This window comes from Pristiophorus japonicus, chromosome 18, assembly GCF_044704955.1.
Source record: "Pristiophorus japonicus isolate sPriJap1 chromosome 18, sPriJap1.hap1, whole genome shotgun sequence".
Classification (NCBI taxonomy): Eukaryota; Metazoa; Chordata; class Chondrichthyes; family Pristiophoridae; genus Pristiophorus; species Pristiophorus japonicus.
In genome coordinates, this window is record NC_091994.1 from 102450447 (window position 1) to 102466102 (window position 15656).

The following is a 15656-nucleotide window of genomic DNA, read 5'->3' on the forward strand; positions in this document are numbered from 1 at the left end:
GAACATGGGTCAGAGGTAGGGTCACACAGTTGTAATTCCAATTCTCTGACCTGAGCTCTCTTCTAGCATGGCTCCTCACTGGGAGTACAAGGTCAAGATCTTGCCACTTTGAACCATGTTCGCATGCAATTTTTATGGGGCGACTTTTTAACACTATAAAGGCAAGTAAAGCATGCAGGCATTGTAAAACCCAGCACACATTTTTGACCTCAACACCTCATTATCTGCTTTATTTCAGATGGATTATTGGAGCTGCAGTTGCAAATGCTTTTTATTCACCGAATCAAAATCAGATAGGTATGTTATAATTCTACACATTGCCGTAAAATTTATATTGGTTGCACTGTGGAAATAGATGTTTAAGGTTCCCCTCATTTGTTAAGTTGTTTAAAGCAAGGAATGGCAGAACCATGTAGCTAAGGAAAGTCTCAATTTCATTGGGCTGGATTTTTGGTTCTGCTCATTTCGGGGCGGTAATGGCAGTGGGGCGGTAAAGCTTGCGCCCAGGAACAGTTTGCGCCTCAGTCAGCAAAATTCATCAGCTGGGCCCTGAGTGTGGGGCGGAGCGCTAAGGGAGGCATTACACACCTCTCCTAGAGCGCTAGGCCAGCTGAGCAAGTGAAAATCCCGAGCTGAAGGGCTGACCTCGGAGCACTGTAAGACAGACCTGGGGGAGGAAAAACCTGTTTAAAAAAAAAAAAAACACCCAAAACATTCCCAATAAATAACTCGCGCCACCACAACATAAATCGCAAAAAAAAACAATCCCATTTCCCTGAGGTCGCATTACTTATCTCACTGCAGCCACGACAGCTCGGACTGCCAGCTCCCACCAGGCGGTCCCAGCACGGCGCTCTACGGTGCGCTACGGATTGGGCAGAAGCCAAAACTCGAGCCGCTGTCGCAACCAGGGGCGTTATACACCGACTCACCTCTTCCAGGAGGTAATGCTCCGCGCCCCCTTGAAAACGACGTTGATGGGGCCCTGGAAGCTGTCCGCTCGCCCGGAAGTGCTTACCATCACAATTGCCGCCCCTCAGGAGTGCTCACAGGGGCGGCAGAAGATCGAAAATCCAGCCCATTGTGTGCTTTACTTAGCCAATCTCAACCAAGTCAGTAGTAGGGGGCACTACAATTAGCTTCCAACCCTCAAGTGCTATGAAAGGGTAAATCAGCTGGGGTCTTTGCTCCTGATCAATATCCAGCAATCTCTGTTGGAAGACTGGCCTTGAAATTTGGCTGCACAGTGCCCATTTTACGGGTCCTAAATGGCCTCCTACGTCTCCAGCATGGCGGACAGGAAGCACAAGTTCATTAGCAATGTCCAGGGCCAAGGTGAAACAGGCAATAGGCCCTTTTGTCTATGAAAATGAAGGGGCCTAACGCCTGTTTGAAGCCCCCTCTGCATTACCACAACCAATAAAGTAACATTTTTAAATATACTTATGATTTGTGGAGCTAGTCCCACATTCAATACATGTGGGGTGCTGACAGCCACTGCTCCCCTGCCCGCTCCCTCCCACTGCCCCCACCCCCACTCCCCCATCCCCACTCCTACCCCCCACCCAAATCATCGGCAACTGCTACCCTCCCGATTTAATTGCCTACCCTACATTTTTGGCTGTCCCCCTTCCCAGTCCTCTTTAAACTCAACTGATGTCTGCATCTGGCTTTGCAGCGGCCCAATCTACCATTTGTCTACATTGGCGCACTGCCTGGGGTCACCTATTAGGTGTCCACAGCTTGCCGGCTCGATGATGATGAGGCCCGAGGCCCAATATTGGTTGCTCCTCAGGCCGATCCACTCAGGCACAGGGATTGCTCCCAAAAATGGGTACAATCGTATTTCTAGACCACTGTGACATGGGGCGAGGACAAGATTAGGTTCAGCTGGATGCGTCACATGCTTGAGAGGCCTAGGAGGAAATGGAACCCACAATCCTGTGACTCCAAAACAAGAGTGGTGCTAATGAACAAGGCTGATACTTGATGATATGTTAGAAAGAATCATAGAATTATACAGCACAGAATTAGGTCACTCGGCCCATCGTGCCTGTACCAGTTCTTTGAAAGAGCTCTCTAATTAGTCCCACTCCACCTGCTCTTTCCCCAACAGCTCTGCAAATTTGTCCCTTCAAGAATTTATTAATTCCCTTTTGAAAGGTACAGGGGTACTATTGAATCTGCTTCCACCGCCCTTTCAGGCAGTGCATTCCAGATCACAACAACTTACTACGTAAAACGTTCTCCTCATCTCCCCTCTGTTTCTTTTGGCAATTACCCTAAATCTGTCTCCTCTGGTTACCGACCCTCCTGCCAGTGGGAACAGTTTCTTGCTACTTACTCCATCAAAACCACTCCAGAATTAGGCACACACTAAATTGGGTTTTCTGTTTTCATTTTTAACTTTCATTTCTTATTTTTCCTTCTTTCTTTCATATAATTTCTAGTATGTCTTGTATAATCACAAAACCACTTTTCAGGAATGTATACTTCAGTTTTGGGGCGTTCATACTTGAGCAGGTTGTTTGTTTTTTGCAGTATTTCCAGCTGGGATTCTGCAGCCCCCGTTCTTCAGTAAACACCAACTTCAAGCGCTGAACTTTGGAGGGATTGGCATGGTGATCGGCCATGAGATAACCCATGGATTTGATGACAATGGTGAGCATGAATGGGATGGTTATCTGACTGCGATATGGATGTAAAGACATCACTGATGTACCACTCAGCTACTTTTCCATGTTGCTTCATTGAATCTCTCATCCTGACATTAAAGAGTGCAACAGAGGTTTAAAATAAAAGTTGCCAACCTGACTCCTAAGCTTCCAAAATCAGCGAATTTACTGAGAACTGCACTCTCGCCCCGGGGCTGAACTCTCTCCCACCGACCTTCCGCTAGGTTGCAGGTTGAGAGGTGCGATCCAAGTTGTCCTGATTTAAGCTGGCTGCTTTTCTGAATGTGCACTCCCAGTGGACACCTTGTCTACTGACTGACCTACGGACCAGGAAATGTCTAATGAGTTGCCCTACAATTTCCTAATGCATTGCCCTACAATTTCCTAATGTGTTGCCCTACAATTTCCTGATGCATTGCCCTACAATTTCCTAATGTGTTGCCCTACAATTTCCTAATGCATTGCCCTACAATTTCCTGATGCATTGCCCTACAATTTCCTGATGCATTGCCCTACAATTTCCTGATGCATTGCCCTACAATTTCCTAATGCATTGCCCTACAATTTCCGAATGCTTTGTCATACAATTTCCAGATGCTTTGCCCTACAATTTCCTGCTGCGTTGCCCTACAATTTCTTGATGCGTTGCCCTACAATTTCCTGATGAGCTGCCCTACGATTTCCTGATGAGCTGCCCTACAATTTCCTGCTGCGTTGCCCTACAATTTCCTGATGCTTTGCCCTACAATTTTCTGCTGCGTTGCCCTACAATTTCCTGATGAGCTGCCCTACAATTTCCTGCTGCGTTGCCCTACAATTTCCTGCTGCGTTGCCCTACAATTTCCTGGTGCTTTGCCCTCCAATTTCCTGATGTGTTGCCCTACAATTTCCTGCTGCGTTGCCCTACAATTTCCTGGTGCTTTGCCCTACAATTTCCTGATGAGCTGCCCTACAATTTCCTGATGAGCTGCCCTACAATTTCCTGATGCTTTTCCCTACAATTTCCTGGTGTGTTGCCCAATTTCCTAATGCTTGCAGTTGGTGGTCAAGGCTCCCCACTGGAAAATCACCCCTTTAATTTGAAAGTAGAGAATCAACAGGAGCAGAAGAAGAATTCTTCATTTGTAATGCCTCCCACCCTACTGGGTAATCCTTTCAATCTAGTATTGAAATACCCTTCAGGACCATACTATTATCCACACTCTCGATTAGCCACCAGACTTTCCATACAACGAAACCTCCAGCGAGTCACCCTTTGTTACACAGCTTTGTTTGTTATTTGCATTTTGTTTTTTCATTGGTGAATAAAATTGCATAATGTTTCTGTGTTATTAGATTTGTGTTGGTTTTCATTGCTGTGTCTAGGGTATTGCTGTAACATGCATGCAAGATCAATATTTGCAGACATGGGATTTTCTGCCAATTGGCATTCTCCATTATGGCCAATAATGGAGGCTTCATTTCAATTTGGTTTTCATTTCAATAAAAAAAGAACAACTTTCTTCATTGCATTTTTGTAATCTCTAGGAAGAAATTTCGATAAGGATGGCAACATGTATGACTGGTGGAGCAATTTCTCAGCCACACATTTCAATGACCAATCCCGGTGCATGGTGCATCAGTACGGAAACTACACGTGGGATTTAGCTGGAGGACAGAATGTGAGTATTCTCGCTCTCATTTAAATTTTTTTCTCAAGTGAGAGCAGAGAGAAATAAATATGGTGGAGTTCCTGCTCAGCTGAGAGATGGGGACAGTGTGCTGAGTTAGTCAGTAGCAGTGAGTAATCACCGAAACAGGTCATTTATCTCATTGCTGTTTGTGGGATCTTGCTATGTAACCCCCCCCCTCCACCCTACATTTCAGCATTGACTGCACTACAAAAGGAATTGATTGGCTTTCAAGTGCTTTAGGGCTTCCTGAGGATGGGAAAGGCATTATATGAAAGCAAGTTTTTCTCATCTTTCACCTCCTCTGGTCTAAGGTGGCTTTCTCACTTTTGTGAATAATCTTCCTGTTATCTTTTTCGAGAAAAAAATGATTTTGTCTCTTTAACATTGTTTAGAGTTTCATCCAATCATGTTTTGTCTCAGATCCTAAGGTCATTCTCCACTCAAACCCAAATATGTCAGTGACGTTGCTTTACTGACCTTTTGAGATTCTCCTCCTTTAAGGTGGAGGTGGAGTTCTGGTGGGGATTCACCACAATCCAACCCCTGTTCCCCATTCAGGAGACCTTCACTATGCACAGCCGGCCCCAGGTAGGATTACCATATCCAGAAAGGAGCCTGCCCATGCAATGACGGGAATATTTATAATGCCGCAGCACCAGAAGAGACAGGAAGGGACTTTAAAGGGGCAGAAGTGCCCTGAAGATTGGCGAACACGTCTTACTGAAGGCCTTTGCTGAGACTGAGGCTTTCAGCAGGTAAACGTTTGGGGGCAGGCTGGAGGGAGAGGAATGGGTTACTACTACTACTGTGTCAGCTGTGGCTCAGTGGGTAGCGCACTCGCCTCTGAGTCAGCAGGTTGTGGGTTCAAGTCCCACTCCGGGAACTTGAGCACATATGTAGGCTGACACTCCAGTGCAGTGCTGAGGGAGTGCTGTACTGTCAGAGGTGTCGTCTTTCAGATGAGACATTAAACTGAGACCCCGTCTGCTCTCTCAGGTGGACGTAAAAGGACCCATGGCACTACTTCAAAGAAGAGCAGGGGAGTTATACCTGGTGTCCTGGCCAATATCTATCCCTCAATCAACACAGCAAAAACAGATCATCTGGTCATTATCACATTGCTGTTTGTGGGAGCTTGCTGTGCGCAAGTTGGCAGCCACATTTCCTACATTACAAAGTGACTACACTTCAAAAAAAAAGTACTTCATATGCTGTAAAGTGCTTTGAGACGTCCAGTAGTCATGAAAGGCGCTATATAAATGCAAGTCTTTCTTTCTTTTACTGGGTCCCCTCCCTCCAGGGCATTTGCCCCATTTCACGGGGCTTCCATATCTTCCACATGGCAGTCTCGGGATGGGGGAGGGTGGGCAGCACCTAATGGGGTCGATGAGGGAAATCTTCCAAGGACTCGGGGCTGCACTCCCCTCCTTCGGACCACCATATGCATCAGGTGGATGGGGAAGGGATGACCAGATGTGGTTCCAGCAAGAGCGAGTGGAGGGAAGTCCCAGTTGGGGATCTGTGGAATAGACCTCACTGCCTGAATTAATTCTCACTCTCTGCCATGATCCTGCCTGATTCAGAGTACAACAGGAAGAGAATTCTCCACCCCCTGCCCACCAACCGCCCCCCCCGCCCCCCCGCCACCGTCTTCTTGCAATGCAAGGTGTACAAACCCTCTCCAACTATATATTCTTTGTTTTCTAACATGCGCTATATATCATTGCACAGCCAATAAACTGGCTGTCCTTCTATTACCAACTCCCTCTCCCTTCGAATACCCTATCGATTCGCATTTATTTTCAAAGTCGCATTTATGATGGGATTTGCTCATTTTTTGGCTTCCCACACTGGAGACTTGAGCACATAAATCTAGGCTGACACTTCAGTGCAGGGCTGAGGGAGCGCTGCACCGCCGGAGGTGCCGTCTTTCGCTTGAGACGTTAAACCAAGGCCCCATCTCCTCTCTCAGGTGGAGGTAAAAGATCCCACAGCACTATTTCGAAGAAGAGCAGGGGAGTTATCCGCGGTGCCCTAGCCAATATTTATTCCTCAATCGACATAACAAAAAAAACAGTTTATCTGGTCATTATCACACTGCTGTTTGTGGGAGCTTGCTGTGCGCAAATTGGCTGCTGCGTTTCCCAACATTACAACAGTGACTACACTCCAAAAGTATTTAACGGGCGGTAAAACGCTTTGACACGTCTGGTGGTTGTGAAAGGCGCTATATAAATGTAAGCCTGTCTTTCTTTAAAAATGTAATCTTACAAATAAACAGAACTCTGGAGGCTAGGGTCCAAATCCACCAGCTAACATCATCATAGGAACACCCATCACTGGCAGGATTGCAGTGGTTCAAGGAGAAGGCCCACTGCTACGGGCAACGTGAGATGGGCAATAAATGCCAGCCTCGCCCACAGCCTGAGAACAAGCAAAAACAAGCAGGCTAGAAATGGCTGTCTGCCCATAGAGTCAGGCAGTGCTTGTGTTCAGATTACATTTGCATGTCTGCCATTTTAATGAAGATAACCCATTTATTTTAACCAGGTTAATACCTCTATTAAAAGTATTAGCCAGAGGAATGTCATGCAAATGTGCAGAGCTTGTCCTCGACTATTGACATCGTTCATTTTTAGCTTCACAAGTCTCACTCCTTTTGGTCATAAATCTCATGCCTGTCCCTTCGCTGACCTGGAGAGCGATGCTGTGCATGTCTCTGAGAGACAATATAATTGAAGACAGAATTCGAGAAATCATATCCCTTTTTCCCCCCTCAGCTGCCAGTCATAGTTTTTTCTCCCCTGTCTGTCGTGTAATGTTTCACTTCATTCAGGAATTTCTTTTGACACAGGTGAGCGGGATCAGTACTTTGGGCGAAAATATCGCAGACAATGGAGGTGTCAGACAGGCATACAAGGTACGGCACTGAAACTCGCCAGCGTACTTCAGATTCACAAGTCAATGATATTCTACAGAGAAAAGAACCCCATAGGACAAGCACATCCTGGGGGAGAGTGACTAAACTGACTGATGGGATCAAGCTTATTGTGTTTACTTGTATTTATTTAATTGGCACCCCCCTCCTGTAGGGAAAGATGTCTTGTGACTTTGTACACAGAGCTGTGAGACCTGGGCTCCTAATGTGAAATGCAAATAAACTGTTCAATATTGAAAAAAAAATGATAGGAGTGATCCCCATCAGTAGAAATAATGGACGGAAAAAAATCACAGGGTACACGCCCACGATCACCTGTGAATGCCGCTCCTGTTGGGAATGCCAGATTGCAGAATCACTGCTTGTCTGTTTAACACAATTGTTAAATCCCATACTTCATCGATTTGCTTTAACAAGTATGATTTGAGTTTGCTGCATTTGCAGAATCATACAATGGTACAGCACAGAAGGCCATTTGGCCCATTGTGTCTGAGCTGGCTCCTTGAAAGAGCTCTCCAATTAGTCCCAATGCCCTGTTCGTTCTCCATAGTCCAGCAAGTTTTTCCCCTTTCAAGTATGTATCCAATTCCCCTTTTGAAAGTTATTATTGAATCTGCTTCCACCGCATACTGACTACAATAAGCTTCAGTTCTTCACCGAGCTAGCTCATCTCAGCTAGGGTAGATATGGACATTCTACAATTGGCCTCACCGTGTGTAGCACCTCTGCTACTAGGTCCGTGCAGCAGAGCAGGTCTCCAGTCGTCTTAGTTAACCCTTGCCACTGGACCAAGACCTAGCTCTGTCAAGCCCGTGTGGTGGCTGGTGTGCAACGGCCACCACACGTTAAAAAAATCCACGCACAGGCAACTTCCACCCTTCAGGATGTAGTTCGGATCCTTCATTGAAACACCTGTAAACTCATCCTTTTTTGACGTGGAAGCAAGTCATCCTCGCTTCGAGGGACCGACTATGATGATGTAGGCTAAGGTTTAGAAATAAAAAATCAGTCAGGGTGTCCTGAATGCCATCCAGCTGAGTGGAGAATGGGTGAGAACAGTATCGCTGCCTGTTGTGATCCCAACTCCCTCCTGGTCAGGTGGCCTGCTGCTATTTCCTATCTATTCACACACGTTGGACATGGTACCACAGAGTTGCCAGCACGCTAGGGCAAGTCAACGGCTTGAGGAGAGGAGAGGCAACAGAAGGGAATTCAGAAAGATTAAAAAAATAAATTCAGATGAAAGTAGTTCAGATGCTTGCTGTAGCAACCATGTGATGGCAGATTAGTGTAACTGTGCTTGCGAGGGCAGTTTTGCTGGCCGTTGTACGCAGAACAGTATTTTGGAATTTTGAGCGGTCTCAGCCATGTCCTTTTCCACCCATTAACCTGTAGAGTCAGTTTTGATGGTTTGGTTTTATTGCCTTCGCCATGTGTTTTCCAGGCCTATTTAAAATGGGTGAAGAAAGAAGGAGAAGAAGTAAAACTGCCTGGCTTGGATCTGACACACAAACAACTTTTCTTTCTTAACTTTGCACAGGTAATATGGTCAGTGCGTTATAGTGCAGAACGGGGCAAGAGGGCAAAGGGAAGGGGCTTACCACCTATATAGCACAGTAAGGGGGACAAAGTGAAGGCATTTAGGAGGGGCTCCTACCTTGGCCATCATATGTATATGTAGTACAGTAAAGTGGGGAATAATGAGGTGATTGTTGGACATCTTATCAAGTCCTTCATTGTGTATATAATGGAGCAATGTTGGACCTTTTTAAGGAGGTTTCCAACTATCTCAACCAGATATGGGATTGCCTCATCCAAACTGACTGACCCTTGGGACCCAAATGCAGATCTGAACCAATTGCATTTCTAAGTCAGTGGAAAGTTTCAAAGGAAGATTGATGTGATATTTAAGAACTGATTTCTGGGTTTGTGCTGCGGTTAGGGAGCCGTGCTGATTGGCAGTGAGTCGGGAGCTGTACGCCTGTAATGCCCATTGTGTGCAGCCAAGGGCTGAGGCTCCCCGATGGCACCATGAACTCAGAGCATTACTCTTAATCCAAATGCAAACCCATCTTCCTCAAACACTTGAGAGTTTCTGGTGAGATAACTGGTCAGAATGTCATTTTCATCCCAATCCCTGGCAGGTATAAAACTATAATTTGGTTTGCAATATGTTTACATTCACTTGTCTAATTCATTCCATTTCATTTCTCTGTATACAAACTTCTGCTTCATTTTCAGTCCCTGGTTAACACTTGCTTATGTTCTCCAGGTGTGGTGTGGGTCATATAGGCCTGAGTATGCCAGCCAGTCGATCAAAACCGACGCTCACAGCCCACTCAAGTTCAGGTATGTAACTACTGCCCACACAGTGCAATCATTAGATTCATGTTGGACATTGACAGCGCAAAGTGCTTATCTTCTTTGGTGTAGAAATTGGCCTCCTTAGCACCTCCCGTTATAGCATCTGGGGAGCGATACTGGGGCACTAAGCACTTATGAACCGGGCGTGACGATAACATCGGCTCCCGCCATATTCGGCCGGAGATCGTGACGTCATCGCTGTGCGTAGCGCCCCGGACCCGAACTTGCAATCCGCCCACTGCATCATCGCCGGGCGAAAACACCGGCAGTTACGGGAGGCGTCCATCAGGAGGCCGGGCGCTTCTCGAGCGATGGTTAAAGGCGAGGTGGCCGAGGTAAGTACAGAAAGAATGTAACTGCTCTGTTTCAGGTTTGCTGCCACTCTTTGCCCGTGATCGATCGGCCCTGCACTCTGCTGCAGGATATCGGGCTGATCGGGCAGGATCGCGGTTGCTGTCGGGGAGCAGGTAAGCTTTTTTTGCCGAGCCTGTAGTGATAGCCTTTCCCTTTGATGGAGGGAAGGAATCTTTCAACGCGGCAACACTGCACGGCCCAGTGTGCATCACTGCTCCACTCACCACCCTGCCTGCTGCCTCTTGCGCTCCAGGAAGGAACTGGAGCGCCTGGTTTAGCTTCCTTCCTGGAACGCTACCCCTGAATGTTTTTAAAGTAGAAAAAGATTAGCACCCGACGCTAATTTTTTCTACTTTTAAAAGTTAGTGCCCCAAATGGGGCGCTCCCGAATTTCTGCCCCTTTATGTTTTACTTCAGCCACAGAGATAATGCTGTCTGCTCTCTGTGTACATCACCTTATTGGGAAACAGAACAAGTTTTAATACAGTTATTATCTGACTGAGGAAAGGATCGCATCTGTTTTTTCTTCCACCTTTGAATGCAACCTCTGACCTTGTAGCGTGACCTTTCCCCTCTTAGTCTTAATCGTGGGTCTGTTTGAGCTCAAACTGATGAATTGGATGTCAGCATTGGGTAGCTTTACGGTATGGACACTAATCAACCGGGCCGCCGACATAGACTGTGAGCACACGCTGCCTTGAGGTTAAACAGGCACTGAGGGTGCGCATTCACTAGGAATTCAATCGGAATGTGGATTGCTGCACACCAGGAATTCTTTCCCTGTTCTCAAACTGTTCACTTAGACGAAGGGCAACATTGAGGGCTCATCCATATTACAACTTCCTGCTGCTGAATTCTCATTTGTAAGACAAGTTTTAGTGAGTAACAACCAGGTCTTTATTTTGTATTTCATTAATTTAATAAGGCAACCGTTACTGTCGTGTGATTGAGGCCTCTGGAAAAGAGAAGATTGAGGGGTGAACTAATTGAGGTCTTTATAGTTATGCGGGGGTTTTATAGGGTAGACGTAGTGAAGTTGTTTCCACTCGTGGGGGAGTCCAAAACTAGGGGCCATAAATATAAAATAATCACCAATAAATCCAATAAGGAATTTAGGAAAAACTTCTTGTAACCAGAGAGCGGTGAGAATGTGGAACTCGCTACCACATGGAGTGGTTGAGGCGAATAGAAGTATAGATGCATTTATGGGGAAGCTAGATAAACACATGAGGGAGAAAGGAATAGTAGGGCTTGATGAAGTAGGGTGGGAGGAGGCTCATGTGGAGCATAAACACTGGCATGGACCAGTTGGGCCGAATGGCCTTTTTCTGTGCTGCAGATTCATTGAGATGTAATGATCAGGTGACACCAAGCTTGTGTTTTAACAGCTTGAAGATTGAGGCAGTCACTTCAACAGGGCTTGTGCTCACAATCACTGGAGATGGAACAGAGACTGGTATAACTCTAACCCTAAACAAAAATAAGCCACTGGAATGACCCAATTATATAGTGCTGGACATACGCACTTCTAATGATCTTGTGAGCTGGCCCAGTGTGTAAGGTTTGACGCACTTACAGTCACAATGAACCTGTGTTGTAGGTGTAAGCTTGTAGTGCTGCTTAGCATAGATCTACCAGCCTTGAGCTGCATTTCATCACTTGTCAGTTATTTGCTGGTAAGTGCCACGTATGATGGCTTTGTTGCTTCTCTTCTCTTGGGGGCAAATACCATCTCCTCCCACCAGAAGCATCAATAGAGCACCATTCTTGTTATAATCTCTACATTGTTAGTTTCCCCCAAAAAATACAGAGATGTGCAAAATGTCGCCATTGCATCAATATCTATTAATCCCGATTTGTGGAATAAATTCCCTCCTTTGCATTGCTTTTCCAGTCGTGGCTCAGTGGGCAGCACTCTCGCTTCTGAATCAAAAGGTTGTAGGTTCAAGTTCCATTTGAGACTTGAGCCCAAAAATCTAGGCTGACGCTCCCAGTGCAAAACTGAGGGAGCGCAACACTGTCAGAGGTGCCATCTTTCGGATGAGATGTTAAACCGAGACCCCATCTGCCCTCTCAGGTGGATGTAAAAGATCCCATGGCACTAGAACATAGAAACATAGAAAATAGGTGCAGGAGTAGGCCATTCGGCCCTTCGAGCCTGCACCGCCATTCAATGAGTTCATGGCTCAACATGCAACTTCAGTACCCCATTCCTGCTTTCTCGCCATACCCCTTGATCCCCCTAGTAGTAAGGACTACATCTAACTTATTTTGAAGAAGAGCAGGCGAGAGTTCTCTCTTATGTCCTGGGCCAATATTTATCCTTCAACCAGATTAACTGATCAATGATCACATTGCTGTTTGTGGGAGCTTGCTGTGCTCAAATTGGTTTCCTGCATTACATATATTCATCAGCATCATAGGCAATCCCTCGAGTTGAGGATGACTTGCTTCCACGCCAAAAAGTTCACAGGTGTTTCAATGAAGGACCTAATATTCCAGATCCCGAACTAAATCTTGAAGGGTGGAAGATGCCTGTGCGTGGATGTTTTTAACGTGGGGTGGCCATTGCACACCAGCCACCACATGGGCTTGACAGAGCTAGGTCTTGGTCCAATAGCAAGGGTTAACCAAGACGACTGGAGCTCTGCTGCACGGACCTAGTGCGCACACATATCGGCGTGTGGGCTGGCCAATGCTGCCCCAGGCCCTTGCCTCTTCTGGGCCCTGAACTCACACCTCTCTGGGCCCTGATCACGTCCTTCTACAATCTCTCGCCGCTCCTTCGCCCCGACCTCGCCGCTCCTGCAGTACCTGCCAACGCTCCAATCAGCGACCTGGATCTTGGTGATGTCCAATTCAGTCGCCCTCTTCGCTGCCGTTGCTCTCCTGCTCCAGCACGTGCTGCTCCCTGGAGTGGTACACCGCCACGCTGCTCCTTCCGCTCCCCGGCCTGGGACCACGCGGACTGCTGGGCCCCGGGGGATTCGCTGCGGCTCGTATTGTAAATGAGTTTAGATTATAAAGCTCGGTAGTTGAGTGAGAACCACAGCTCTTCCCTCAGACTCGCCCCCGCTCCCCGTCTCCCATGGCAGCCGCACCACACGATGGAACATGCCGAGGCACAAAAAATATTGGTAATACATATATTACCAATGAGGTGCAATACTTAAAGTACTTAATTGGCTGTTGAGCATTTTTGGGAGGTCCTGAGGCCATGAAAGGCGCTATATAAATGCAAGTTCTTTCTTTTTTCCCCTCCATGCAGAGTCATCGGTTCCCTCCAGAATTTTGAAGCCTTTGCCGAGGCCTTCCAGTGTAAAAGAGGCAATCTGATGCACCCAGCCAAGAAGTGCCGTGTGTGGTAACCAAAGACTGACAGCACTGTTAGTTCACGCCATCAAAATCTTCAACGTCGTTGGATTACATGAACGCTAAAAGTGGCTGGCAGAAGCCAATAGATGTGCCTAATAACCCTTCTCCAATCAATCACAGCCAAGGTTATTGCTCGCGTTCTCTGTTGCTCCACGTGTGTGCGAACAGAGGGGATAATTAGTGGGGAGTTGGTTGTTAGGCTGATTAAGCAAGTCCTCTAAACACTGACTGTTTTATACCTTAACATGACTGTTAACTATTACTTGCATTCAGTAATAATATCAGGGTGCTTTAGCTTGCAAAGTGTTCTTTGTTCGAGAAGATACAGCAATGTGTTCAAGTGTTGTAACTCCAGCAGTTTGCACAAACTTCAAGCTCTTATGATTTGGTTAAAGAACGGGGGCACAGTTTTTTCGAAGGTACAGTGAGATTAACTGGGGCTGTTGTTGCACACTGACTGGAATCTGTCTCAAGAGCAAGACTTAATGAATGTCCAATTTCTGCATGCCAAGGCTATGACTTGTTAAAATGATGTGTCCCAGTTGCTTGTAACTGTTTTGACTTCTTTATTTCCCAACGTAATCATAGCTCAAGGCGTACTGTGTGAAATGCTGTGTAATTTTGGTGTTAATATTTCATAAGAAGAAAACTTCTCCAGTGCTGCTCTACAATATAAACTTCAATAAGTGGTATCTGAAAACCTTTTATAATAGCATTCAGTTCAATGTGCTTTGGTCTAAGTATGAAGTCTTTTTTCCAGCTGCACCTATTTGTAATATATTTAATCATGTATATCTATGATTTATACTGTATCGTTTATACCCAGAAAAATTATTTGACAAAATGTATTTTATTGCTCTATTTAATCTTGGTGCGTTGTGTCGATTTTAATATATTCCTGTTCTGTCAGTATTTTCAAATAAATACTTTATGACGATTATGCATTGTTGCTGCCTTCTGTGGGAGGAGTGGAACCAGGTTACAATGGGTCCACCACTGATGGACTTGCCCTGCTAGCGCAGGTTTATCCACTGCAGCTGTACTTGGATGGGCAGGGGTGAAGGATTTAGCAGCCACCCCGCTTGCCATCCATTTTCACGCCTGTTCCATAAGTGACTGACCCTTGACTGCCCCGCCAAGCGGCCTAGCAAGCCACTCCGTTATTACAAGGGATGGACAAAAATGCTAGCACTGTTCACATCCCGAGAATTAATTTTTAAAAACTCGGTGCCGGAACTGCTCCCGATTATTTTGATGAAGTAGTCCTCTTGATTATATTTTTGCCCATATGTGACTGGAGAAAATTCTACTCTAGATGGGGCACTGCAGGGGGTGAAATTGATCGGGGCAATAGCACAAAGCAGACGCCAGCGAATCGGCCGCTGGTTTCACTTCAAGGGTGTTGAGGGTCATGGAACAAAGGCGGGAGATGGGGTTCAGATATAGATCGGCCATGATCCAATTGAATGGCAAAATGCTCCTGTTCCGATGTTCAATGGATAAAGAAGTGGAGCGGGGCATGAAACAGGCAGCGATTCGCAGTGGCCCATTCTGCGCCCCAGATAAATTTACTCTTACCTTCAATGTTCAACAACACTGACTTAAGAAAATGTCAACTAGATCATTTCTGGCTGTAGTTTAGATTATTGACGAAGACAGTAACGCAATAGTGACGGGGCAAGTAAGATCGAATACTGTGGGGGGCAAGTGACCCGTCATACATGCACAGCCTGCAGTTTCTAAATCTAGTCACTTGGGAGGGGGGAACGGGGGTGGGGGGGGGGGGGGGGGGGAGAAGAGAGAAGAAGTGAGGGGCACACTTGGCTCGGACTGTATCTCCTGTCTCCCACCCAACCCATTATACATGACTGCATTTAACGCACAATTATGTTCCTTCAGCAGCACATAGGAGCTTAGGAATTGCTTGAGGAAAACAGACCAAGGTCCATCCAGTTCACCTCTACCATCCTGGTAGTCTCATGATAATGGAGTTGTTGAGTACTCACAGCAATCCGTCTCTATCAGAGTCTACAACAGGCCCAGAACACGAGGTGAGGAAAACCGCCAGTGATGGAGAGCATTGGGAATCAGAGGTCCAAAGTCGCCTGTTTATCCCAAGCACTTTACACTCACCACATCTGTTGTGTCCTTAGATGCTCTAATAATGACTCCACGAGGCAATGTGTTGTACTTGAACTGTCGTGACCTGAGTCCTTTATTTGTTAACTCCAGAGTGAGGATCACACCTGGTGGCCTGCCTTTTATACTAGGCCAGGC

At 46.3% G+C, this 15656-nt stretch overlaps 1 protein-coding gene across 1 annotated transcript in view; it reads left to right on the forward strand.

Annotated features, from left to right (window-relative positions):
* Positions 1-14083, forward strand: part of mmel1 (membrane metallo-endopeptidase-like 1) — a 66080-nt gene extending 51997 nt beyond the window's left edge. The window contains exons 16-22 of the mRNA XM_070861007.1: positions 239-297; positions 2542-2661; positions 4203-4336; positions 7203-7268; positions 8731-8826; positions 9559-9635; positions 13273-14083. Of these exons, the coding sequence (XP_070717108.1) occupies positions 239-297; positions 2542-2661; positions 4203-4336; positions 7203-7268; positions 8731-8826; positions 9559-9635; positions 13273-13372 (652 nt within the window). The 3' untranslated portion in view covers positions 13373-14083. The remainder of the gene's footprint in view (positions 1-238; positions 298-2541; positions 2662-4202; positions 4337-7202; positions 7269-8730; positions 8827-9558; positions 9636-13272) is intronic.
* The last annotated feature ends 1573 nt before the right edge of the window (positions 14084-15656 follow it).